At 39.5% G+C, this 27,708-nt stretch overlaps 2 protein-coding genes across 4 annotated transcripts in view; both read right to left on the bottom strand.

Moving 5' to 3' along the window:
* Positions 1-398: 398 nt before the first annotated feature.
* Positions 399-27,708, bottom strand: part of TTL (transthyretin-like protein) — a 43,147-nt gene continuing 15,837 nt past the window's right edge. For 2 of the 3 annotated variants that reach the window (XM_089395221.1, XM_089395222.1), the window contains exons 4-7: positions 5,008-5,065; positions 4,639-4,740; positions 1,381-1,540; positions 399-1,235 (exon numbers count right to left, since the gene is read on the bottom strand). In XM_089395221.1, coding sequence (XP_089251347.1) covers positions 718-1,235; positions 1,381-1,540; positions 4,639-4,740; positions 5,008-5,065 — 838 coding nt within the window. In that variant the 3' untranslated portion in view covers positions 399-717. The remainder of the gene's footprint in view (positions 1,236-1,380; positions 1,541-4,638; positions 4,741-5,007; positions 5,066-27,708) is intronic. The other variant, XM_089395223.1, reaches the window with a different exon arrangement.
* On the bottom strand, positions 13,719-14,437 carry LOC149205913 (ATP synthase delta chain, chloroplastic-like). The gene has a single exon (XM_089395224.1). It carries the CDS (start codon positions 14,414-14,416, stop codon positions 13,901-13,903), a length of 516 nt encoding a protein of 171 aa, XP_089251350.1. The 5' UTR covers positions 14,417-14,437; the 3' UTR covers positions 13,719-13,900.

Below are 27,708 nucleotides of genomic sequence, written 5' to 3'. Positions count from 1 at the left end.
CACATTAACAATATCCTACTTTATTTTAACTTTACTTCTTTCAATTAAATTATAAAAAGGCTGTCATTTCTTTCCTAAGGCTTATTTTAATCTATTCTAAATATGAATTTAATATTTTTATATTTAGAGAGTATTTTTTTTTCCCTGAACAGCAATATTACTTCCACCCATCGTATATGGAACTGATAAATTAGAAAAGTTTTTCTATTAGACAGTCGGATAAAGATTGAAATCTCTAACAATATATTCTTGACAATGGTTTTTATCAATAAACCTTTTTACAAAGCAGCTCCTACATTCAGAATACCCAATAAACATTGAGTACAACAAGAACTTGCATTTTGTCATCCAAGCATTTGAAATATTATTTATAGAAATTAAAAATGAGTCGTGTGAAATATTCAAACCACAATAATCATGTTGCCAATCGGATCTTTTTCATTTTTCAGGACATTGATTATTGCTTGTATGTGTTTATATGCGTGTGTGAGAAACAGTTTGTACGTAGAACTATGTGGGTGAGAGCTTGCGTCTACCCATGGATGCACCTTCACACAATCTTGAGGCAACTTGCCAGGAATGTTCAATAGCATAATTAGAAAAATAGAAATGCATCTTAAGACTTGAGATGAGCCAGAGACATAACAAGTTGAGTGATGTCACAGTTGACATCAGGTTTGCAGGTCACAAATACACTGTAGCCAATTACGAACACTGCTAGCTTCCCCTGTAGGTTGTGAATGAGAAGGGAGACAACAAGACAGGAACATGGAAATGCTCTAATGTTTGAAAGGACTTGATTTCAAAGACTATGGAGACAAATGGGTAAAATCCACTTTTCGTCTCACTTCCTGCCGTAGCAGCACCCATTTTTGTGTAGTACTTACCCGTATTGAAGGTTATCCTGTACATAGCAGCAGGGACATGATCCACTACGGGCATTAGTGGACCACAGCGCCCATCATTATCCGTGATGGAAGATCCTACTAAGGTCCAACCAACAGTATCTCTAGAGCTGAGAAACATGTCAGGGGGTACTGAAGGCCCATTCCATGATTCTAGCGAGACTTCAATTCCTACCCCAGGCTTGCCATGAGAAACATCAAGAACATGGGTTGTGATTGGAGGACGTGTCCGGGATGAAGTCAGTATAGGACGGTGTTCCACACTCCCTTCAGAGCCACTAATTAAATGTGCCCCAATGTGGTTCAATCGGCGACCTGCAACCATAGAACCTGTCATGTATAGAAGCTGAGCATATCAATGGGTGGAAAGGAATACTAAGGAAAAATATCAACTTCTAATAAAGAAAGAAATTTGTTTATCTAGTCTATACAACACCTACAAATCCTTCAAGCCCCTTCAAATAGGGAAACTTACCTGTTGACTGCTGAGGTGGAATATTGCTGAATGCAGTGACTGTTTGAGTAGTGCTGCTTCCTTTCTCAGCAAAGAGTTTGGCGAGCCGCAGCTCAGTTATCTTCTGTTGTTCCCCTGCTGCAATTTCAAGCTCGACTATAGGTCTATTTCCAAAGCGTTTCTATAAGACAAATCACACATGGACACACTCGACTGTCATAAACTAATTTCTTATTCAAAATATGCACTAATTGACAGACATTGGAGAAAGATAAATTCTGATCTCTACAAGAAAAAACATGTTTCCAACTTTCCACAAATCAAATTCTGGAAGTTCTTAATGATGCCTGAAGTTGTAGAAACTATATCAATCAGATATTGCAAACTGTAAAGGAAATATTTCATCTATCATCTCTCTATTCGTTAGGTTATTTTCCCTGTTACGAAGACAAGAACCATGCCATGAAAATAAATTTGGAGATTCAACCTACAAACTAATAGTGTCACATTCCCCCATCTTCAATTGATTTATCATGTGTAAAGCATTCCCGCTATTTATTGTGTATCACACCGTGACACCACTATCTCCGTTGATTAGGTGCACATATTTGTGTATATAGACTCAGTTAAAAAAGAGATCCCTGACAATTCCTGTGTTCCTATGAATGACGTGGTGATTGTTTTTCTTCTCTCTTATTTATTTATGGTCTGCCGACATGATTTCTTGATTACCTGTCTTATTGTCATTCCAAACTCACACATCGGATGGATTCATTTACCGTTATTAACATTTGGTGCCATTGTCGCGTTCACAACTTGACCAGAGGGAATCCCAGTCCCACTCAATGATGGTGATTATTGGTGAAGAGAGACCCCCAATCCGGTTGGTGACAACAGCCAGGCTGAGACAGACTGAAGAGGAGAAGACATGCTTTGGTAGAAGATGGCTCTTGGAAATGAGGTAAACAGTGCGAGGAAAAAACATCCAATTACCTTGGCCAATACAGAGTGCAAATTTCTTCATTTGACAACTTTAATTCAGCTATCTAATTATATATGACAGGTAAATGAGGAATAAATCTCAAATTGTTCTTCCGAATCAAGTAAGGAAAACTCAAGGTAGTGAGGGATTAAGCAATAGATAGCAACTAAAGGTAGTGAGGGATTAAGCAAAAGATAGCAACCCCTATCTTCCTCAACCATTCAGTTTAGACCAAAACAACTAATACCGTCAAAGATAGGGAAGGAAGGTGAGGCATACCAGTCCATGTCTTTCCATCAGTTCGGGTAACCATAGATCTGGGTTGGAAAAAATACCATATGAGAATGCAGCATAAAATAGAGAATGAATGTAACACCATGAGGTAGGAATCAGGAGGAAGGAATGAGAGACTTTTACATTCCTTAAAATGATTTTATTTTTTCTTTTGATGTACCCTTTATTTACATGAGGTTGACTTTCCGTTACCAACCACTTCAGGTATTCATGCTTTTGGCTTTCTAAGTCAAAGGTGATGGTTAGCTTCATTTAAGGCATATGATGGCAAGGATGTGAGTTCTTCAGCCGACACCTAGGAATAAAGGATTTCTTTTCCATAGACCCACTTTCATCTTTCCTTCTTGTGGACCAAAGTTGTCACACTTGGACTCAGCAAGACTCAGTTGGCCTGAGACGACAGATTCGATGACTCAGGAAAGACTAGGTAAATACAAAAAACTCAAAATATGGTAAGGGTGAGACTAGCAAGTGGCAAGTGTCGAGTTTGGCAAGGGCAACTCTTGGTGAATGCTGAGTTCATGGCCAAGTATGAGGCAAGTAAGGCAAGTACTCAGCCCAGCTGAGACTTCTGAAGAATCACTAGCCTTGGCTGAGTCACACTTCATTGTTGTGGGCTCATAGTCCCCTTGTGGTCCCAACAGCAATTTTGGACCATTATATAATATATTCCAGCATTGTCTTTTTAGATGACATATTGTGCATCATGGTATCTCTACCACACAGCCCATATAAAGTACATTTACAACATCTATATGTCCAGCAATTCTCTAGTTGGGCCTTGGCCTTGAGCTCCCCACTAGGAATCCATACAAAACATATTTACAACATTTACACTAGGGGGTCATTTATTTGAAGTCAAATGGCTTGGCAATCATCATGCTAACCATGCATTTCCAATTTATAGATAATCTGATCCAAGACCTTCTGAGGGTCAAAACTGGGGTATGACAGAAGGTTTCACCTTTGCAACACTAACTGAATTTTTCCTAGGAGCCTGATTGTAAGTTTTTAGGATAATAAACAGATGGAACTTTATTATATCTTTCAAGTCTTTGTGATGATTCGGTTGTCACCAACGCTTACCATAATGACATATCTTCTACACAGTTCTAGACTTCTAGTGCCATATCTGAAATGTGGATATCTGTACCATACTAGCCATGTCAGAAATGCTGATATCTGTACCATATTTCAAGCAAATATCCTGATGCAGTGACGCTACTACCCCAACCAAAAAAATGTCATGTACAATCATAATGAAAAAATATGATCATTTTTCAAACACTCTCTCAACTTCAAATTTAGAAACAGGACAACTCAACTGATTCAACTTCTTTAAATACAAAATATGGAGAAGAATTACTCTTTTTTTCAAAGTTGTCACACTCAGACTTAGCAAAGACTTGGCTGGCCTGGGACTCAACAAAACTTGGCAACTCGGGCAAGACTTGGCACAGAGACAGCAAATACAAAAAACTCAAAATATAGTAAGGGCGAGTCTTAGTGAGTAAGGATGAATCTTGGTCAATTATGAGGCAAGTCTTGGTGAGTCTGGCGTGTTTGGTAAGCAATACTCTTGGCGAGTGTTGACTTCGTGGCCAAATATGAGGCAAGTGCTTGGTCTAGCGAAGACTTGTGAATCTTGGCTGAGTCAAACTTCATTGCTTTTTCCAACTGATAGACTGAAAATAAGCACAACACTAATAGATAAAAGGAAGCAACATATTTCATTAAACACAAAAGCATTCCCACATCTGCACTTTAGTGCTATTAAGCAAGATGTTCAGACGCTGGATCATATTGCACCCACCCTGAGTGTCAGATTGAATTCATTCAAAGATAAGCAAGAAAGTCTATAGACATCATAAAATGCTAAACCTCATTATAATTCTCATTGTGATACGATTCAGAAATTGACAAGCAGACAATGAAAGGAAGGACCACAAGCTATATACAAATATAAATTACTTTACCAAACATACTCAAAATTAGAATCGGACCTTTAAAGCATCTAGTATTTCAGGAGTGCTTCTTCCAGAGGCACAGATCAGAAAGATGAACCCAAATTTTTCCTTGTATTTTTGGTTCCAGTCAACAAGCTCCTGAAAAAGGTATTGCTCATGGTTAGTTTCATAGCAGAATTGTTGCAATGGCAGTTAAATGTCAACAGGTGGTCCTCAGAGAAACCACGTACTCCTTTACAAAAATTGAAGTATAGGCTCTAGTGACACTAGTAAACTGGTATAACTATGAAACAGGAGTCTCAATCACATCTAGTGCTTATACTGCATTGCTTTTACGGGGAGATTGATTCTAAAGCAGAAGCCATGGATCTAATTGCAATATACATATAAATAACAATAAAATACCTGCAAAGTTGAGTCAGTTGCCGTGCTTAAGGCCGCTGATTGCTCTCCTTTACTCCATCTGTTGTTGCCATTGATCAGTTAATGAAAACATACAAAACTTCTCATCCTGTAACTATAAAAGTAATCTAGGTGGAGTCACCCAGGTAATACATTGTAACCTAGCCCTCATCATTCATCCATCTAGCATAACAACAAGGTGATCAGCAGTTCTCATTCTCAAGCAAAATTCTATCTTACAGAACAATACAGGTGTTGAGTCACCAAGGTACAATGTAACCTAGCCTCATCATTCATCCATCTAGCAGAACAACAGGGTGATCAGCAATCCTCATTCTCAAGCAAAAATCTATCGTACAGAACAACACAGGTATTGATCCCTGGCCCTCTCAGCATAAGTATGTCATCTGAGGTATATTTGGGAATATATTACCTTTTCTTTTTGAAGGTGAAATATCCAAAAAAATTATTTACTTTAAAACAAAATTTACATTTATATATGCCTGTGGTCGTTCCTGTTTCTTCATGCCTTCACAAAAGTGAGCATTTCTGCTCCAAAAGTTCTATCGTTTTCCAGAGAAAACAGATCAGCTTCAGATCGTACATAATAACCAGTTCTATATCGGTCAAACTGTCTCTAAACTGACCAATAAATTGTCCAAAAAGAATGACAGACTGATAGAGTACTATGTGCTTCTTCAAAAGCTTCATACTACATTATATAAGCGTGGCAGTTATCATATAAGAGAGCTGAAAAATGATCAAAAACATGTTATTTATCACCAAGGGTCAAGAAGAAATTCTGTGAACTGGCCTTCCTTCTCTTCAGAGATTTTCCATCTTCCTTTGTCCAAGTCCAGACCAGCTCTGGAGAGTGAGAGTGAGTCAGCATGCATGTTTCTTGACCTGTAGATGTGATCAAAAGTGGGCTGAGATAAAAAGGGAAGTTTTTGAATAATCTTTTGACAAAGTGACAGAAGTGACTAATTTCTCAATCTGGAAGATCCTTATCCAATTTATGACCACTTGAGAATCCCCATAAATGTGCAGTGGATCATTTGGGGAATGGCTAGCTTTATGAGAAGGTAGACGGCAAAGAGCTCAGCATAGTTATTAGTAGCCAGTCCAATATTTGCAGTCAAAGTGAAACAGTGTGAGTGATCCAAATAAAGTACCCCTCCAAACCCTCCCATAGGAGGGTCCAATTGTGCAGCCCCATCAAAATATGCCCAGGGTATATCCTTTTCGATTTCAACTTCCTGAGGAGAACCGGGATTAGAGATCTGTTTTACAATCAGAGATTTCTGCAGCACCAGGCTATGCAGAGGAATTTTGAGGTAAGATGGACCTTGATTTTCAAACAAGGCTTGATTTCTATCAAGCCAAAAACCCCAAGCCAACCACTAAGGGAAGAGCTTCATGCTGAGGTTTGTGTGTGGTGGAGAGCCAAATCCGCAAACAATCTTCTACATTTGTGCCCTGCTAACAATATGAGGGTCCCCCTAGATTTCTGATTTCTTTCCATACCATCTGAGTGAAGGGACAGAAAATAAATTAGTGGGATATAGATTCAGAGGCTGAGAGACAACGATGACAATAACCCAGACTAGAGAAAGACCGCTTTTGAAGGATATCCCATGTAGGAGCATTGTTGGGAATAAGCAGCCACATCAGGAGTTTAGATTTGGGAGGGCTGCTGAGCTTCCAGAGTCTTTTCCCCCACCAGGGGGTCTCTGGAGGACCAGCTCTTTGAGTGAGGCAAAGATACCCCCATTTAGGGGAATATGATCCATGTGGACTGGGAGACCAAATAAGAGTGTCATCGCCGGGCGAAAATATGTGAGTGCCTCAGAGATCTCATACATTCCTGCCATTCCAGAGCGAGCTCTGCTTCCAGATTTAATTCTTCGGCTGATAGCCATTGTTGCTGCCCGATACCAGGGATCCCCACAGAGATTTGGTTGAAGTAAAAGCCATCATAATTTAACGTTTGCATAAGATGATCAGAGAGTATGTACAAGGCTGCTTGGAAGCGGGAGCAGGGAGTGACAATTTTCAGAAGCTTCCGGGTCGGGAGAGATTTTGGGAGAGTTTTTTATATAATATATATTTTTATATATTTTGATGCATATATGTCAACAAAAGCATTTAGAATGATGAATTAGTTATAAACAACATAAAAACATGGATTAAACTATATAACATCAATCATCTAGTAGTTATAATCTTCATCAACCACAGGTACACAAGTTATAGCATCTCGATTTTCATCATGTTGGGTGCGGAGCCTGATTATCTTGCTGATTCAGAGGTCTTGTTTCAGCCGCGTTTGGATTCTAGTACTTGATGGGGGGGATGTGGGAAGGGGACTTGCCCCCGAAAGGAATTTTTTGAGAAAATTGCCTTGTAAAATATTGTAATTTTGTAGTCAATCTGGACCATTCATTAGTCGGAAGATCTAATGGTAGAAGTTATGTTAATTTAGGGTTTTTTGCCCTAGAAAGCAACCCTCGGTTTGTATGAGGGAATTGTATTGCAGCTGGGTATTACTTTGTATCTATTCCTATTTTTTGCTAGCACTTGATCACAAGTTTTGACTCATAATCTTATTTTCATCACATGGCATAATCTTGTAGAGATGTTTTCTTACTGAAGTATATGAACTAGTGTAGGTTGTTTTACAATGGGAGCATGTAAAATTTGTTGTTCCAACCCTTTTCCTTCTCACTAGCTTTGTCGCATACTTTTACAAGGGTGTTGAACAACAGAATGATTTTTTTTGCAAAGAAAAGAAAATAAATCTTCTAGGGAGCGATTTTTTTGTGGGAGCGCGCTCCTGAAAATCGCTCCCAAATGGGAGTGATTCGAGAGCATGCTCCCTTAGTGCTTTCGTTCAAAGCGTGCTTTAGGAGTGGGTGTGAGGGGGGTGGGAGCTCCCTTGCAGCCCTGGATTTGATACCTCCCAATCCACAGATCTCTGCCAAGAAGGATGTTTGAATTGCTCCCAACCTTCCATCTAAGTCCTCAAATTAGGGGAAAGGCATGGATAATAGCCTTCCAAAGTACTAAGCCATTTCTGAAGACTTTGCCGGCTATTTGATCTATTCTATAGTTGATGAAGGGTGAATGTAATGTCCTGGGATGATTTTTCCCTTAGGGTTACTGATTTAGATAGGATTTCTAAAATCATTCAAACAGATCAAATGACTGCAGTACATTAACGCTGGACATCACCGAATAACATAACGATGTTCAACAACGATAAACATTTCCAATAACAATATGATTTCCTCAACAACATTATAAGATGAGGCTAACTATCCAAAAACAAAATCCACCAGAGTTCAAATTCAATGTTCCAGTTCCCTGTGCTATTACACTAAATTAATATATTAACTAATATCTCTTTGAGAATAACTAGCAGTTCTAGGATTGTAATCTCAGTTGGGCCCTACGGACTGGCCTCACCCCCTTTAGAAACTCTATCTGCAGAGATACCTCATATTAGGTTGGCCACAGTGTCCAAACTGTGCCTCGAAACGTCCTTACAACAAATTCCCCTTTTGTTGTGATCTCGCTTTGTTCCAAACTCCTTTGACCCCGTGCCACTAAACGATGTGATCCTAACTCGTCATCAGTACGAATTCAAGAAAATCACTAACTACCCTTCCGTTGTTTCGATCACAAGAACCCTCAACAATCACATAACTCTTATTTCTTTTGTTGTTACGTAAAACTGAGACAAGACTCGCTGCTATTTAATAACACCAAACTTTGCCCTAAAGTCTGCTATCTAGTCTGCGTACGTTGTTGAATAACACGTCACAATTACAATGGTACTTTGGGGTGACCTTCGATATACATTTAGCACAATCAAGATAATCCAGATTACCTAATCTTGAGCCACATGAATATCCTTTCAACAAGATGCGCGTTGATACCGAGGACAATCCACTGTCCCACAAAAGTTTTTGAGGTCAATCTCCAAAGAGGATAAGAAAGGTCGCCCCATATACCAAAGACCACAGACCAAACAAGAGCTCCAGGAAATTTGTCTCTGTTATGCCTCAGAACCAACTCGCATAGCCTCGAGAGAATTTTAGTTGTCTCGCCCAACTGGATACGAAATTCTGCCTAAGAAAGGGACTGATTTCAGATTATTTGATCCCATGATTTGCTAATTTCCTCAAGCCAAAGTTGCTTCCAATAACCTGTGCCAGAACAAGAAGAAAGGTGACTATGGGATCACCTCCACTGAAACTAGTCAAAAGAGAAATGGGGTCTTAAAACCCTCAGAGATAAATAATCCGATCCAAGTGATGGCTCAAATGAATACAAACCTCTTGTATTTATAGATTTCCTTGAGGGGATTTTTCTCCTTAATTAATTGAGTGAGGTTCACATCAAACCCCAACTTTGGGCTTTTTTGCCCAAGTTGCCCCAAACTTGCCCAAACATTGGGTATTTTGGGGTTTTCCCCTTTATCGAGGACTATTGCCTATGTGGATTGATAAGCTACTTCATCCCTTGGGCCAATTAATCCATCGGGGGCATTACAATCCCCGCTTCCCAACATTGGTCGTCCCCAAGCAATGACAATTCCGGGTGCTGCAATTTTTTCTCAACCCTTGAACATGAAATATTGCCTTCAAAATTCACAGGTACCATTCCAAACATACCAACAATATGAGATGTCATTTCATTCATTAGAGGTTGCATTCTACTGCATGCGCCCAAATCTTCATTAGGTACTTGAAAGTGGTGATCCTTATATGCTTCAAATTATATGAATGGAGGCTTTTGTGAGTAGAATTATTAAGATATTTGTATTCCAGATCCATCACAAAAAAATATTGTTTGCCGATGCGTTTTGAACCAACCAATGCAGTTCATCATCAGGAAGAAAATATGAAGAGAACCGCATGTGCTTCTCTTCATCTTTTTGTCCTGATGATGAACCACATTGGTTGGTTCGAAACGCATATACAATCCAATCATTTTTTCTATCAGAGATTTCAACAATGTGTAGGCTACATCTTTCTCTTTGTTATGTAGTAGTCAAACGACCCATTATGTCTTCAGTTAGACTTCCACCTTGCTTCACCATTTTCCAAGAAAATCTTCCAACATAATTTCCATGAGGTTTCTGTCAAACCATCTCCCAAAGTGGTCCACCATGCAAAAAAAATAAGGAACAGTGATCCAGAATATAAATAGTTGCCATTATTTTCAACCTCATACATTTGCACAGTACAAGATATGGGTAGACCATGTATGTTCCTTATAGCATCAAGGAGTGATCTATCTGAAATCTGATGCAAAGACTTATTTGCAGGTGAGAATCCTGTCGATAGTGAACCCGCTGAATTCTGCATTGTATCCTCAATTTTGCTAGCATATAGACTATGCTTCACACCAAGATAAACTTTGTAGATAACAGACTTCCTTAGGTTTAGAATCATGGCTAGTAAAGATGTCGCAATTTGTTTTGACCCCAATTGTTCAACAACAGGCCAGTCAACATATGAGATGCCAGTTTGTCTTGTGTTCCTTTCTTCCCTTGTTGCTGTAATTAGATTCTCATTGTCTATGCAATCCTTGTCTTGAGGGCAGGACTTTATTGTGACTTCAGCTGGTTTGCTATGTGTAGCTCTAACGGGCTTCTCCTTGACAATAGATTCGGGGACAAAATATATCTCATCTTTGTAGAAGATAATTTCGCTTTCCACATTGAACTTGTCATCATCAATGAGTCCATTCAATATTTCAAAAGAAAATTTATTCTTGGAGTACTCTACTAACAGATGGGCTCTCCAATCTCTCAATATTGTGTCGTGTTCCACATGCCTTACCTCATTAGATTGTAAGTTGTTACATATAGTTCTACAAGATGACACGTGACTGGCTTCTCCTTATTTGGGTATGACCTCCCTTTGCTGGGCTATGACAATGCGGGGGGCACCATTGGTCATGCCTTTAGAACTACCTTGTTGCCCTTTGGGTCTTGGAATTCCATTTCCATCATTTGGTAGTTCATCACAATTCTTCCTAGTGAGTACAACCACTAAACTCCCAACACCATATTAGTATATGCCAATTCTATCACATAAAAATCATCAGTAAGCGTATACTTACCAAGAGTGACGCTCAATTATGGAACTACCTGGGTGCATGTCATATCATACCCATCAACTGCCCTTACTTTGAAGCCCTCAAATTCTGGGACAGTGATGCCTCTCCTTACCACTACGACTGCATCGATAAAATTGTATGTTTCTAACATTCTCCACTATCTATCAATGTTATGACATGTTGCCCTTGATTTTGAATGTGTGATATTTAGGAACTCCTAAGAGAGTGGCAACAGTACCTCCAATTCTCAGAAGCGGCTTCCTCACTACTTTTAGGGGTGGTGCTTCTTCATAGATGCTAAGCTCCTTGCTTGGTGGTTGTGTTGTATCACTCTCATTGTCGCTATCGGGTAATACTTCAATGTAGTGAATCTTACCTTTTCCCAAACATTGGTGACTTGGTTCCCATGGCTCTTTGCAAGTGAAACAAAGCTTCTTTCTTCTAAGCTCGTTTCGAGTCTCTTCATCTAACCGATCCTTCTTAGTTTCGTTGTCCAGAGATATCTTCTTGCCCTTGTCTTTTGGAAGGATTGGTGGCATGGGTGGAGCCTTCACTTTTGGTGTTGCACCTCCCATATCTCGAGTCTTCTTGATGGCATCCTATAGGGTTGCGAGGTTGAAAACCTTAACCCAACCCTATAGGGGTTCAGCTAATCCTTTTGTGAAGAGCATGATCAACCTTTCTTCGGCAATGTTTGTGACCATGACTGCAATCCATTCAAATTCTGCGATATACTCCTCATGCGATCTAGTTTGCGTGAGTTGTGCCAACTCTATCAAGTGTATATCCAGGTTGTTCTAATCAAATCTTTCTATCAACCTCTGAATAAGGTCTACTAAGAAGTGATGTTTGCATGTCCCAATGTAACCAGTCCATGATACCACCAATCATGTGCTCCTCTTTCTAGGTGTAGCATGGCAAATTGAATAGCATTTGTTTCTTGCATTTGATTAAGTCGCAAATAGGTGTCCAACTTTTGCACCCAGGCCCTTGCTAAGCATTTTAATGACCCATCAAAAAGAGGGGATGGGCAACTTTCCTACCTTGCGCATCAAATCCGGATTTTGTTGTTCCCTGGGTCTATTCTGATATCTGATGTTGCTGTATTCCTGGAAAGTTAGGGTTGCTCGAGTGTTCTCTTCTAGTGTTGCATACTCCCGAAAGTATTCATCAAAGAGTCTATTTTGCTCTATTGCTTCTTGGGTCGTTGTCTGTTGTTGGTTTAAAAATTGAGGGAGTAAGGGTCTGAGGCTCCCTCCACTAGCTACCCTGGTGTTAGTGCACACAGTAGGACCAAGGTTATGGTTACCGCTACCTTCAGTGGTGGTTCTGTTGTTGCTAGCAACGTTTGGGTTTCTTATGAGTTGATCCATTAACTAAGCGAACTGTTGTTGTCCTTGAGCTAATAGATAGGCTATTTCTTGTTGCCCCTCAATCAGTTGTTGTCCTTGCATTAATATGCCAAACATTTGTTGTTGCCCCTGGAGTATGGCATTTAGTAAGATACCAAGGTCCTGTTCTCCTTGCTCTATTCTATCTCCCATCGTTGAACAATGGTGTTTCCTCTTCCTCACAGTAACGATGCTTGTATTTGCTGGAAACATACAGGGCTCAAATGCTCACAAGCTGGCAGGATGCTTTGCTCTGATACCACTGTAATGTCCTGGGATGATTTTTCCCTTAGGGTTACACTTTAGCTAGGGTTTCTTCAATCAATCAAACAAATCAAATGACTAAAGTACATTTACAATGGACATCATTGAATAGCATAAGGATGTTCAACAACGATAAACATTTCCAATAACAATATGATTGCCTCAACAACACAATAAGATGAGGCTAATTGTCTAGAAACAAAATCCACTAGAGTTCAAATTTAGTAATTCAATGTTCCAGTTCCCTATGCCATTATACTAAATTAATATATTAACTAATATCGCTCTGAGAATAACTAGCAGTTCTGGGATTGTAATCTCAGTTGAGCTCTGTGGATTGGCCTCACCCCCTTTAGAAACACTATTTGTAGAGATACCTCAGATTAGGTTGGCCACAGTGCCCAAACTGTGCCTCGGAATGTCGTTGTAGTGAATTCCATTTTTGTTGTGATCTTGCTTTGTTCCGAACTCCCTTGACATTCTACCACTAAATGACGCGATCCTAACTCGTCACCAGTATGAATTCAAGAAAATGAATGACGGCTAACCTTCAACTATTTCGATCACAGGAACCCTTGACAATCACAAAATTCTTATTTCTTTTGTTGTTACGTAAAACTAAGACAAGACTTGTTACTATTGAATAACACCAGACTTTTCCATGAAGCCCACTGTTGACACCTAATCCTCAACGGATGGGTGAACTGGAACGTGAACAGTCATCAAGAAGATGAACTGTTCCGTCTCCTTTTTGTATATAATCAATAGTTCTCTAATGAAATTATATATCAGTTTTTCTTCCGCTCATTCTGGAGTTACCCTGGCCTGACATGGTATCAGAGCGCAGGTCCCAGATTCCTTGTAACTCCTCTAATAATGCCTCTGTCCTGAGCGTTGCTCTGCCCTGAGTGTCATTGATTCTCTGCGCATCATTGATTGTCTGCGCCTCTGTCCTGCGTCTCAATGATGATTCTCTGCGCTCTCTGACTAACATGAACGCCAGAGACTGTGCATTGTTTTTATGAACGTATCTTACCGTTTTAGCGTCCATAAGCACTGAGCTATTCAAACGTTACACATACAATCGCTCTGCGCCTCGGTACTGGTCTTCACACTCGTAGGTTTTGAATAGCATAGAGTCTCCGCGTCCATGTCAGTTCATTGTATAATGATTCAAATTCTTTCAAGATATTCTTTACTATGCCAATCTCTTGCTTACTGATAAGAAGATTCAGGAAATTCAGAGTATAGTTTTGAAACTTAGCATCATCTGCAATAGACTTGAGAATGCTCTTCTTCTTCCCATTTTCAGTAATAGGATTGATGAGAAAATCGTAGAGTTCCTGGTTCTTCAACAAATGAGAAAGTCTTTCCATATCCCCATTAATCACCTCTAACATGTTATTTGCCTGTGCAAATTGCAAAAGAGCTGCCGCATATCCACCCGCTGCAGAATCACGCGTCACAACAACAGCCCGTCGTACAGGACTTTTTGCATTTGCATGTGGGATTCTTGAAGACAAAGCATCAGGAAGCCGTTGAACAGGTTCCCGAGCGTGAAGCGCTTGTGCAGATGATCTTGAATGTACATTCAAGGAAGCGAGGGATTGCGTTAATGTATCCATCTGGACAATAGGACGGCCTGCTGAGACGTTCTGACGAGGAAACCCCGAGATATAAGCCCCGTAAGCCTTTTGTGGTTTGCCAAGGTCAATGTATTTGGTTTGACTCGATCCTTTCTTCTGTTAAAATCTCAGACCTTTCACCTGTAAAGAATTTGTTCAGATTTGTCATTTGTTGGAGTCTCAGACCTGTCACCTGTGGAAAAGTTTTGGACTTATGACCTAGTTAATTTTCAAACTATTGAAAAGTCTCGAATCTGCTTCGAACCTGTGGCTGTATTGTCTTGGATCAGTAGCAAGGCTTGGATGTGCAATAGTCTTCCTCAAAAATTTGATCATGTGGTGATTAGGTGTTGCGAGGATCTCTTTCAGATTTTGGTCCTGTGGTGATTCGGTTCTGTGGAGAAGTCCTTTCGGACTTGTAGAAAAACAAGTGCGTTTACAGTAATAGATTCTGCTGCCTTGAATGGTATATGATGGTCCATGTTGTTGTGCGTTGAATTTATATACGTTACAACTGAGATTGTATGTGCGTTGATTGCATGCTGGTGTATTTACAATACATTGAAATTTTTTATGATCACTTTATATGCGGTGTTCCTTTTATCTGAGATAGCGGTGCTGAGTTAACGCTGTTGCTGTGGCGGTGCTTTATATGTGCACTAACGCTGTATATATGTGTGCACTGTGGTTACATTAACCAGCGTTTGAGTTTTGAATGCGTAGTTTATACATATGTAATATGGTGAGGATCATTGGAGGGCTTTGAAGAAACAGTAAAGTATTTGCCCTTTTTTAGTACAATTTCACTGTACATCAATAGAAGTTTTTTTTTTATCAGCAGAAATTTCTTATCAGCAGAAGTTTTTTTAGCAAAAGTATTTTTTTACAGAATGCATTCAATCATTTCTATGGTAGGAATAGTTCTCACTGGCAAGGAGAACTATTCTGAATGGTCTCGGATGGTAAAACACACCCTCATCTACAATGAGTTGTGGAAAGGAGTGTGTGTCGGAGAAGAAGACAAAGACCCTGTGCAGCCTACATCAGATAAAGAACTTGTCATTTGGGAAAACAAGAACAGCAAAGCCTATGCATTGATCGTAGCATCTGTAAATGAAGAAGTAAGTCGTCATATTTCATCCTATTCCACTGCCTTTTGAAGCTTTACAAAAGCTGAAAGAACTCTATGATTCACATTCTGCACTTGAAGTTGTTCAGCTCATGATTAAACTCTTCACTCTTGAACTGAAAAATAATGATCCCCTTGCTCTTGCATCTGAAATAAAGTCTATAATGCATGATATTAAATCCACTAAGGTTGAGCTGGATATCTCTCTTATTGCCTTTCTCAAAGCACTCTATCCTACCTACTCCAATTATCTTGAGTCTTTACAAGCAAATGGAAATCTTAAAGACATAACCTTTGAGTCTCTTGTGAAAAAGTTTGCTGAAAGAGAGAAAGCCTTTGGAAAGAAAACAGTCCCTGAATCTTCTGAAGAGACTGTTTGCCTTGCTCATAAAGAAAAGCATCCTGCTCAAGATTCTACAAGAGGAAGAGGTGGACGAAGAGGAAGAGGAAGATATTTCAGAGGCAGGGGGGGCAGACATTCTCAAGCAGAAAAAGCAGATCTGCATTGCATTCGCTGCAAACGAAATGGATCACATGATGCTTCTACATGCAAGCTACCATGGGACAAAATTGAGCAGAGAAGAAACCAGCAGAAAGGTAAAACTGATGACACAGACAAAGGTAAAGCACCTGAATCCGCTCACTATATTGAGGCACAATGTAACATTGGAGTAAATGAAGATTTGTTTAATGCTTCACTTGCTTCTTCGAAAAATGACTGGTTACTTGATTCAGGAGCAACCTGTCATATGACTCATAGGAAATATTTTTTTGAAGATTTCACTGACAATGTTGATGGAGCAGTATACTTTGCAGATCAGTCAAAAATCAAGCCATCAGGGCTTGGCACAATCAGGCTTAAACTGCCTGGTCTTCCAGACTTTCTTCTGGACCATGTTCTATATCTCCCACAGCTCAAGAGAAACTTGCTGTCCCTGGTCCACATCCGCCAGCAAGGTCACTCCATTCATATGTTTGATGGCAAGCTTGAGGTAAGAAAGGCATCTGACCACTCACTTGTCATGAGGGGTATAGAAGAAGAAAGACTTCTTAAACTGCAAGGAACTTCTGCTCATGCACAACATTTCTCATATATTTCTCATCATGAAGAAGGTACACTTCCATCAAATTTATTATGGCATGCTAGATTTGGACATTTAAACTATGACAGTCTCCGCTTATTAAAGAAAAATGGTGTTGCTGGTTTGCCTACAATTCCTAGAAAACATAAGCAATGTGATGCTTGCATTCTAGGAAAGCATAGTAAACAGTCTTTTCATGATTCACATTCAAGAGCACATAGGAAGCTTGAACTCATTCATTCAGATTTATGTGGTCCAATGCCTGTTCCTTCTGCAAATGGAAATAAATATATCATGACATTTATTGATGATTACACCAGAATGTGTTGGGTTTATTTATTGAAGAACAAATCTGATGCTTTTCAAACATTCAAGAATTTTCATAAATGGATTGAAAATGATGCACAATCTCATATTGGGTCTATTCGCACTGATAATGGAAAAGAATATACATCAAATGAATTTGAACACTATCTTCGCCAACATGGGATTAAACATCAAACAACTGTGCCTTATAATCCTCAACAGAATGGTGTAGCTGAAAGAATGAACAGAACAATCTTGAATATGGTACGATCCATGCTTTTCTTCAAAAATGTAAAGATAATGTTTTGGGCTGATGTTGTTCTATGTGCTGCATATATAAAGAATAGATGCCCATCTAGTGCTATAAGAAACAAGACTCCTTATGAATTGTGGTATGGACATGTTCCTTCGGTAAAACATCTCAGGATCTTTGGTTCCACCTGTTATGCTTTAATACCAAAGGTACATAGAAACAAACTTGGTGCTAGAAGTCGTAAGTGTATCTTCCTGGGGTATTCAAACACCTCTAAAGCATACCGTCTCTATGATGAAGTAAATAAAAAGTTTGTTGTATCTAGAGATGTCATTTTTCTTGAATCATCCAAATCTGACAGTGTTGTTGAGCGGCAACTTGATCGCTTGGATAGATTCACAAAAACAAAATCATTTCAAGAGTTTGATAATCAGATTCCACATCTTGAAGGGGGGATTCCTATACTAGATCAACATGTGGAATCTTCTTCTGAAGAACAATCTCCCGTGCATGAAACTCCAACACCGGATGATCCTTTAAGTGATGTAATTGATAGAATTGGGAGACTCAATCTTGATTCAGTCCCAACTCAATCAACAGAGCAGCCTGGACCATCTCAGAAAGGTCCCCCAAAGTGGCTGACAAAGACACTTGAAAGTGTTCATCCTGATGAAATTGGAAAAACAGGAACCAGAAATACAAACCGACAAGATGGAGGTGATGTAGATAACTCTAATTCACCTGTTGATATGGATGTTACTTATGATTGTGAATTGAACTTGTCTACAGATTTTGAACCAACTTCCTTCAAAGAAGCTGCTTCTCATGATGAATGAAGCGATGCAGAAGGAGTATGATGCCCTCATAAAGAATGGCACTTGGAAGCTGGTTGATCCTCCATTTGGAACCAAACCAATTGGCTGCAAGTGGGTCTACAAGAACAAGTACAAAGCTGATGGCTCACTTGACAAGCACAAATCTAGGCTTGTGGCAAAAGGTTTTGCACAGAAGGAAGGGGTCGATTATGAGGAAACTTTTGCCCCCACAGCAAAATGGGCCACCATCCAGACACTCTTTGCACTAGCTGCTCAGAACGGTTGGAAAGTCCATCAAATGGATGTAAAAACTGCATTCTTGAATGGAGATCTAAAAGAGAATGTTTTTATGTCCCGGCCTGAAGGATTTGTTGTGAAAGGACATGAACACAAAGTATGCAAACTTGTGAAGTCCTTGTATGGCCTCAAACAAGCACCACGAGCCTGGTATGAAAAACTAACTGAGCATCTTCTGAAACTCAACTTCAAACATTTTGATCTTGATGATGCAACTTTATTTGTCAAGAAAGTTGGCAAAACAGTTGTATATCTTGTGGTATATGTAGATGATCTTTTAATGACAGGGAACAATGAAAGCTATATTGCATCCATAAAGAAAGAATTAGGAAAAAGTTTTGAAATGACTGATTTGGGCTATGTTCATTACTATCTTGGCATTGAAGTAACCCAACATCCAAAATCCATATTTCTTTCTCAAAAGAAATACATTGGAGATTTGTTAAACAGATTTGGCATGATAGAGTGCAATCCTCTTTCTACTCCAATGGAACAAAACTTGAAACTCACATCTATTGAAGGAAAGGAATTTGAGGATGCAACAAAGTATAGACAGCTTGTAGGAAGTCTCATCTACCTCACTACTACCAGACCAGACATTTCATTTGCTGTTGGAATCCTCTCCAGGTTTATGCAAAAGCCTTGTGAGGGACATTGGTCTGCTGCAAAAAGAGTTCTAAGGTACTTGAAGGGAACTCAAGACCTTGGAATCAAGTATACACAGGTGGACGACTTCAACTTGATTGGATACTCTGATTCAGACTTCGATGGAGACAAAGAAACTGGGGTATCTACTTCAGGATATGCTATGAGTCTTGGATCAGGAGCTGTCTCCTGGAGATCACGCAAACAATCAATACCAGCAGATTCCACAACAGAAGCAGAATACGTGGCAGCAGCTGAAGCAACGAAAGAAATTGTGTGGCTCAGGAAAATTCTTGAAGATTTGCAGGTAAAACAAATACAATCAACTCCACTCATGATTGATAACACCTCTGCAATAAAGTTGGTCAAGAACCCAAAGTTCCATGATTGTACTAAGCACATCAATACCAAATATCATCTAATCCGACATCATGTTGAGGCCAAAACAATCCATCTCCGTCATTGTTCCACAAACGAGCAAATTGCAGACATCTTCACCAAAGCGCTAGGAGGAGAAAAGCTTGAAAGATTCAGAACGATGCTTGGACTCACCAACATCCCTTTAGATTAAGGGGGGGAATGTTGACACCTAATCCTCAACGGATGGGTGAACTGGAACGTGAACAGTCATCAAGAAGATGAACTGTTCCGTCTCCTTTTTGTATATAATCAATAGTTCTCTAATGAAATTATATATCAGTTTTTCTTCCGCTCATTCTGGAGTTACCCTGGCCTGACACCCACTATCCCATCTGTGTACGTTGTTAAATAACACATCACAATTACAATGGTGTTTTGGTGTGGCCTTCGCTATACATTTAGCGCAATCAAGATAATCCAAATTGCCCAATCTTGAGCCACGTGAATATCCTTTCACCAAGGTGTGCGTTGCTACCCAAGACGATCTGTTGTGCCACAAAAGTTTTCGACGCCAATCTCAAGGGTGGATAAGAAAGGTCATCCCATAGACCAAAGACCAAAGACTAGAGACTGAACAAGAGCTCTAGGAAATTCATCTCTTTTATGTCTCAAAACCAACTTGCATAGCCTCAGAAGAATTTTGCTTGTCTTGTCCAACTAGATACATAATTTTGCCTTAGAAAGGGACTGATTTTAGATAATTTGATCCCACAATTTGCTAATTTCCTCAAGCCAAAGCTGCTTCCAATAACCTATGCTAGAACAAGAAGAAAGGTGACTAGGTAGGGAGGGATTACCTCAACCAAAACTAGTCAAAAGATAAATGGGGTCTTAAAATCCTCAGAGCCTCACACTAAACAAAACAAAGATAAATGATCTAATCCAAGTGATGCTCAAATTAATCCAACCCTCTTGTATTTATAGATTTCCTTGAGGGGATTTTTCTCCTTAATTAATTGAGTGAGGTTCACATCAAACCCCAACTTTGGGCTTGTTTGCCCCAACTGCCCCAAGCTTGCCCAAACATTGGGTCTTTTGGGGTTTTCCCCTTTATCGAGGCCTATAGCCTATGGAGATCGATAGGCTACTTCATCCCTTGGTCCAATTAATCCCTTGGGGACATTACAACAAATGTATTTTTGGAACATAACTAGGGACCAGAGTCCTAATCCTTGGATGAGGTTCCATACACTTTTAGCTACAAGTGCCTTTGAGAACCAGTGAAGGTTTTTTAGCCCCCATCCACCCAAGGCTTTTGGATTTAATACCAGGTCCACGCTATTAGAGCAAGCACAGGGAAAAATGCTTAATTTTGTGCAAGATGCCTTTGGAGATCCAAGAGAGGGAAGTATAATAGACTGGTAATGGCTTCTATAATAGAATTACTGAGGACCAATCTCCCCACATGGGAGAGCCATCTATTGCACCATCCCTAGATTCTTTTTTCAATTTTAGCTAGGAGCCATTATCAATGAGCTTTGAGGTAGTTGTTTGGTTTGAGGAAAAACCCCAGATATTTTAAAACTCCACCCATTTGATGTGTGTGGGTGGATAGAATGTCTTCAATACCTGATATATCTACCTCATTTAAACCATTTCCATATACAAATGATTTATTGTGGTTGATAACCATTCTAGTGGTTGAAGTGAGTGTATCCAAAATGTCTTTTAAAGAATGAAGGTGATCCATGTTGCAGTCATAAAAAATTAAAACGTGACCAAAAAAAAGAGATAAGGTATATTGTAGAATTGATTGATAGATATACCTTGGAAGATATTCTTGTGCTTGGCATCAGAGAGAAAATCACTGAGGCCTTTTGTGACTAGGAGGAAGAGGAGGGGGGATAGAGGGCATCCCTGTCTAAGTCCTCTTTCTGGATTGAAAAAAGAGGGGGCAACTCCATTGATCAACAATGCAAGAGAGGAAGAATTTATACAGCTGAGGACCTACGAAACAAAGAGGGGCAAAATCCCAAATGAAGCATAAGAAGTATGAGGTAAAGCCAATTAACCTAATCAAAGTCTTCGAAATATTCACTTTATATATTATAGCCTTTAGTCCTTTTGTGTGAATGGTGTGGCAAACTTCGTGTGCTAGTACCATAGCCTCATGAATTTGATAGCCCTCCAAGAACCCAAATTGTTCTAAAGAGATATGATAAAAAGGGATGGGCATTAAACAAAGGGCAATTATTTTCGTGACGATTTGTAGACGGCATTGTAGAGGGAGATCAACTTGAACAAAACAAAGGATGTCAGAGGGTCAACTTTGGAAATGAGGGTTATGAACGTGGAGTTGAATGGAGCCAAAAATTTCCCATATGTTTTGGAGAATTTCACTACTCTTAGAAGATAGTCATAGATAAAAGGAAAGTACTAGTAAAATTCTATGGGAAGGCAATCAGGGCCTCTTCTTTTCCTCTTTTGGAAATTATGTAAAATCTTTTCTAGTTTTGGTTTGGAGACTTCTTCCATTAGGACCTCATTTCCTTCCTAATCGATAAAAATGGGGAATAGGCTTGCCACTCTTCAAATCTTACCAATGGTTGTTCTCTGATCTTGATGAAAAATTCCTTAAAATAATTGCTTCCCTAAGTTGCAATGTCTTCAAAGGAAGTGGCTCTGGAACCATTTGCTCTATCAATATCCTAGATAGCGTTGATGGCTTTTAGATGATTGGCAATTCTATGGAAATGTTTTATGTTCTCGTCCTTAGCTAGAAGCTAGAGCACTCTGCTTTTAAGCCTCCATTACTTCTATTTATCTATAAGGATACTTTTCCTTTTATTTTCAAGATATTTGATTAAAAATTTACTATCATCAGGGAGGGAATCAAGATCATTATGGTTGTATAAAAAGTTTGATTTGTCCTATATCCATAACAGTCCTATTATTTGCCTCCTTTTTCACCTCCAATTGATGATGACTTTTTTAGCTACCTTTTAAGTTTTGATGAAATTGAATTAGGGTGGACTCCCTTAGATTAGGATTGAAGGGGCACCAAGCTTGTTTAAGATCTTCCAAGAGGGAGGGGTCTTCAAGCTAGTGAGAGTTCAGTTCAAAGGGGGAGGGAGACTTATAGATAGCGAGATCAATCTCCAAGAAAAATGGCTCATGGTCCAACCCCCCCCCCCCCACCAAAAACTATTGCCTTAGACAAATTCTTTAATCAAATAAATCATCCTAAATGAGAAATCTATCTAATCTTTTTGCAATATGAATCTACCTAGATTTGTCGTTGTTCTAAGTAGGGGGCAACTTTGGGGTGAGAATATCAGATAGGCATGCATTCTGTAACTGATCTATCATGAAGTTTGATAAGGGATCTGGGTAAGTAAAGGGTCCCTAGATCTTAGAGACACCTAAGAAAAAATTTAGATCCCTGCTGACAATCAATTTCCTGTCTTCAAAATTTGGATTATGGAGAGTGGATTACCAAAATATTTTTTTGTCTAAGGATGGCCCATATATGTTTAGCACAGTGAAGTGGAAGTCAAAATTAGAGGAACAGAGTTCAAGAGCCGACCCCAAATAGATTGACCAAGCATATATGCAATGAAAACAACATTCTTTCCATCTTGAGAAATGTCCTCCTAACCTTCTGGAGGCTTCAATTGATATGAAACACCAGTTGGGGAGGACTTTACACAATTGTGCCACAACTTTTTCTCCTTCTAACATCGACTCTTGAAAGAGCATAATTTGCGGAGAGTAGACTTCGATTAAGATTTAATGGCCAAATTTTTTGAGGGGCTGGGCAAAACCCCTGTAATTCAAGGAAAAAAAATTCATACTGATACTTGCGAGGGGCATTTTCTCTAAGATCCCCGATGATTGACTTTTGTTTTCTAAACTAAATTTCAGAATTTTCCCTTTTTGGTTATCGAGAAGAAGGATTTGTTGCCTCTGAGGATCGGTTTTGACTCTTGAGTCTCTATCCTCAAAATACCCTAAGCCTCCTCCTTCATTTATAATAGGAAATTTTGGAGAATTAGGATCGGGGGAGACCTAAAGAGTAGAGCAGGATAATTGGATATAGTGTCATGAGGAGGGAGGAGCAGAGGATTTTAACTAAGGGCCTAGGAGAAAATCAAGGGAGTGTATAGGAAAAGAGGAGGTAAAGGAGGGATTAAGGGGGGAAAGAGGCCCGGGAAAGCGAGGGGTAGAGGAGGATGAGTGGGGACCATTGAAGGAGGCAACAAAGCGATGGGAAAGAGTGAATCAAAATGAGTAAGTGGGGGAACCAAATCCATACTTGGGGAGGGCAGTCCTCCACAGAGATGTTGACAGTTTTAAGGCCTAGAGGGTAAGAGGAGATGACTTCTCTAACCAGACTCAAACCGCATAACCCCCTCCTCCTACGTTGTCATCTCATCTGCATCAGGAAGTGCCTCCACTTCCTTTTTTTTCGAACCCACTTCTACGTGGGATTGTTAATTCTTCTATATTAGATATAATTTATTTTACTTCAAAAAAATTATTAAAAGCCCAAAAGAATATTTATCTCAAATATTTTCTAAATTTGTTGATAAAACAAACACATTGGTATATTAACTCAGATATAAAATGTAGCAGAAGTAAAATAGGGAAATCAATCAGACTACAACAAATTTGTGCCCAACACAATCTTCCTTCATATTAAATTTCTTAGGAAAATTTGGGCTTAGACCCACAAGAATACATAGAAAAAATACAATTATTGGGGACCCAAAATTCGGCCCCATTGGGAAAAATCTACCTCAAGGAAATCCACCCTTGGCAATCAACACTATTGAAGAAACTCGACCATAGGAAAATTTAGCTTCCCTCACCAATTATTCGGCCTCTCTTTTCCCTCATATGATCATTTCGCACTTGAGAAATTTGACCTCTGGATATTTCAATTTTCAACTCTCCTCCAATAATTTAGCCCTCTTCTTTAGCTGACTTGGCCTCTCCCTCTCCTAGCTTTGGCTTCCTTGAAATTATTTCCCACAATTCCCTGTTGCAATTCTTCTAACTTCCCTTCAATCTAATTGAGCCTCTCACTCTTGCGAAAATAGTTTCCTCAATAATAATGTGTCTTCACCTCTCCCTTAGGCTTATCTTATAATTTTATTAAGCCAAAATCCCTAACCCTAATCTCCTAAATGATCAATGGCTAGGATTAAATCCTAAGCCTCACTTGAGATCAATGGTTGAGATTATATCAAAGTCACTTAAATAATTTTATTATTTATTCTTACAACTTCGGCCTAATAGTCCACAATGATTAATTAAATTAATTATTGTACTTTTCATAAGTTAATCTCCTCCAAGCAAGCACCTAAAGAGGCAATAAAAAAATATTGTACATGCTAAGACACCAAGCCAATGTAGAAGACCTTTTGAGGCTACAATAATCAACAATCCCTCCTAGCAAGGAAGGGATTCTCCACCTCCCCCAGCTTGTCCTTGTAGAACAAAAACTTCCCCTTCACTAGGGGCATGGTGAGAATATCTGCTACCTACTTCCCTGAGGAAATGTACTACAATCTCACAACACCTCTCTAGACCCTATCTCTGATGAAGTGGTATCTAATCTCTATGTGCATGGACTTGTCATGAAACACTGGATTCTCCAAAAGCTTGATGCAACTTTAAATATCATAGTGAATCACTGTGGGCCCCATCTCAAGGCCAAACAACCCTGAGAGCATCTTGCAAAGCCATATGGCCTCACAACTCACCAAACTCACAACCATGTACTCGGCCTCTGCTGAGCTAAGCATCACTGAGTGTTGCTTTCTGCTATATCATGAGATCATAGCTAATCCCAAGTTGAAACAACAAAGAAAAGTATTCTTCCTGTCCACTACACTCCCTGCCTAGTCTGAATCTGTGTAGCCTTGAAACTCCACTCCACAAACTCTGATACACCTCAATCCATATTCCACTATACCATGAAGATACCTAAGCACATGTTTCACTGCCACTCGGTGAACCCCCTCAGCTCCACCATAACTAGATGAGTGAGTTCACAACAAAACAAATATCCAGCCTAATGTCAACTAGATACATTAAGGACTTGATTAACTGTCTATATAAGGTGGGATCCACCAACTTACCCTCATAAGCACTTAGCTTCCTCAAGTTGGTGATCATAGGTGTAGACATCGACTTGCAATCCTCCATCTTGAATCTCCTCAAAATCTCAATTGCATACTTTCCCTTCCCTAGGAAAATCTCTCTTGGTTGTTGCCATGCCTCTAATCCCAAAAAGTAGTGCATCAATCCAATATCCTTCATCTCGAACTCCAAAGCAAGACCCTCCTTGCACATCCTTATGAGCTTCTCTAATCTTGTCAGAAAGGGATCACCAACATACAGTACTAAGATAAGCGACTCACCATCAACAAGTACATAGTACAAGTTGGAGTCCGCCTCACTCTTGGTGAATCCCAATCCAAGTAGGTAACCACCAAGTACCATGTGCAAGGTGCCTACTTAAGTCTGCATAAGGCCTTCTTCAATCTGCATACATGGGACGCCCTCCCATGTGTTGAAGAATCTAGGGCACGGGGTTAATGAGATTCTGCTTTACATGATAACTATTACTGCTTAGCTTGTTAACATTAGTGTGTCTTCTTTTAATCATTAAATAGCTACCATAACAAAGAGACAAGAACAGAATAAGTTGGCATTCTGCCAGGGCCAAAACCTCTCCCTCTTGGACATGAAAACCTGCATAAAATTCTTCTTATAGAGATTCCAATTGACGAACAACAAGACCATCACCCTTGACTAACTGAGCCACTCCAAGACCAAGCCACCAATCCTCTTCTTCATACTGCTGAAATCGCCATCTTCACTGCACTATGGAGACATACATTACTGTTGCAACATCACTGAGCATATTCATGTACTTCCACTGAGAGACTCATCATAGCTATGAGCTTCATGGTTGTTGCATTACAACAGAGATCACATCGATCCTCTTCCTTACGAATACATCAAGACTGTGTGACTGTGATCATCGAGATAGTGACTGTGTCTATGATGTATGTAAGTCGAGACAAAGATCCTTCTTGCCGAGGGTGTATACTTGTGACTTCACTTATCATTTCACCGAAAATTCTTATCATCTCTTTCCACTGAGGAGTGGACTGCATCAGCAATGCACTGAGGCTTGTAATGAGGAGGAGACTGAGACTTATTTGCGAGATTTCAGGTGAGTCCAAGATGATATCAATATTGTACTCATTCGAGAGAGTGTTCCTTCAAAGTATGCGAAGTTACAGACTTGCACCCATCTAAGCTTCTTCAAAGAGAAAATGTGATGTATTTTTCTGTCCTTTTGCAGAGACTTTAGTTGCCTATTTATAGGTGTTGTGTCTCCATATCAAGCCGACATTTCCCAATGAACCGGTGTGTCTTATTTTGTGAACCGACATGACTCCTCTTTAATTTGTTTGCTAGTCGACGTGACTATGCTTTTCATTGTTTTGCTTACCTGTCTTCAAGATGATTGCGCTGGTCTTGGAGGGTTGTTCTTAGACATTTGGTTGACCCATATATATTACATAAATGCTCAAGAAGAGCTCTTTGACTCTTTGACTTTCCTAGACCTATGGAATGAGCAAGAAACTCATTCTTATTATTTACAAAAATAATATTCCTTTTTCTTGACAAGTACAAAGATCAAAATTACTTTGACAAATACCGAACCTAGTTACACTTTTCTTCAATATTCCCTCTTAACTAGGGAGGTATTTACAATGGTACTTGGTCGTTCTCAATCTAAAGAATTTCTCATAAGAAGATTCGGATTGGTAATCCCATCTGTATAGCATCATATCAACCAGCGTTGTCACAGTGCAAGGCCTTGACTAACAACTCCATCTCTCCACGAGACCATGAGCTACAATGTTGGTTAGACCAATGATTTATAGACACCTTCATCATTGTCTCTCAAGGTACATACCCACCCAAGTGTTCATTGAGTTTGACCTTCTAGGACTATTCTTATCTTGAGTTCCCAACCCTCCATTCTTTCTTCCCAGGTGATGACAAGAATGTTGTGTCTATCATGTGTCTTCATTTCCATCCATGGCCTTCACCTAGACTTACGGTTGTCAGTCCTGGTCTAGTGCATGACACATGGAATAGAAAAACACAACTGTCACTTCTTTGTAATCAGGGGTGATCTAATTCAAGCTCCCTCTTGATCAGGGACCTGTCAGAGCTTCCTCTTAGCTAGGGACTTTTCAATACATCAACAACTTCTTCTTCGTGGATCCTTCAACTACTTGATCAACTTCTCTCCTTGATGTCATGAAAGTTAGTTGAGCTTCTTTCTTGTAGGGCAACAGTCATTGATCACTTTC

Source organism: Pinus tabuliformis, chromosome 1_2 (assembly GCF_031772625.1).
Source record: "Pinus tabuliformis cultivar Carrire ecotype Pingquan chromosome 1_2, CPIR1, whole genome shotgun sequence".
Lineage (NCBI taxonomy): Eukaryota > Viridiplantae > Streptophyta > Pinopsida > Pinales > Pinaceae > Pinus > Pinus tabuliformis.
This window is presented reverse-complemented; position numbering and strand designations above follow the sequence as displayed.

Bases quoted from the DNA above. Each gene is read 5' to 3' on its own strand.
- LOC149205913 (XM_089395224.1), bottom strand. From the start codon at position 14,416: ATGGATACATTAACGCAATCCCTCGCTTCCTTGAATGTACATTCAAGA.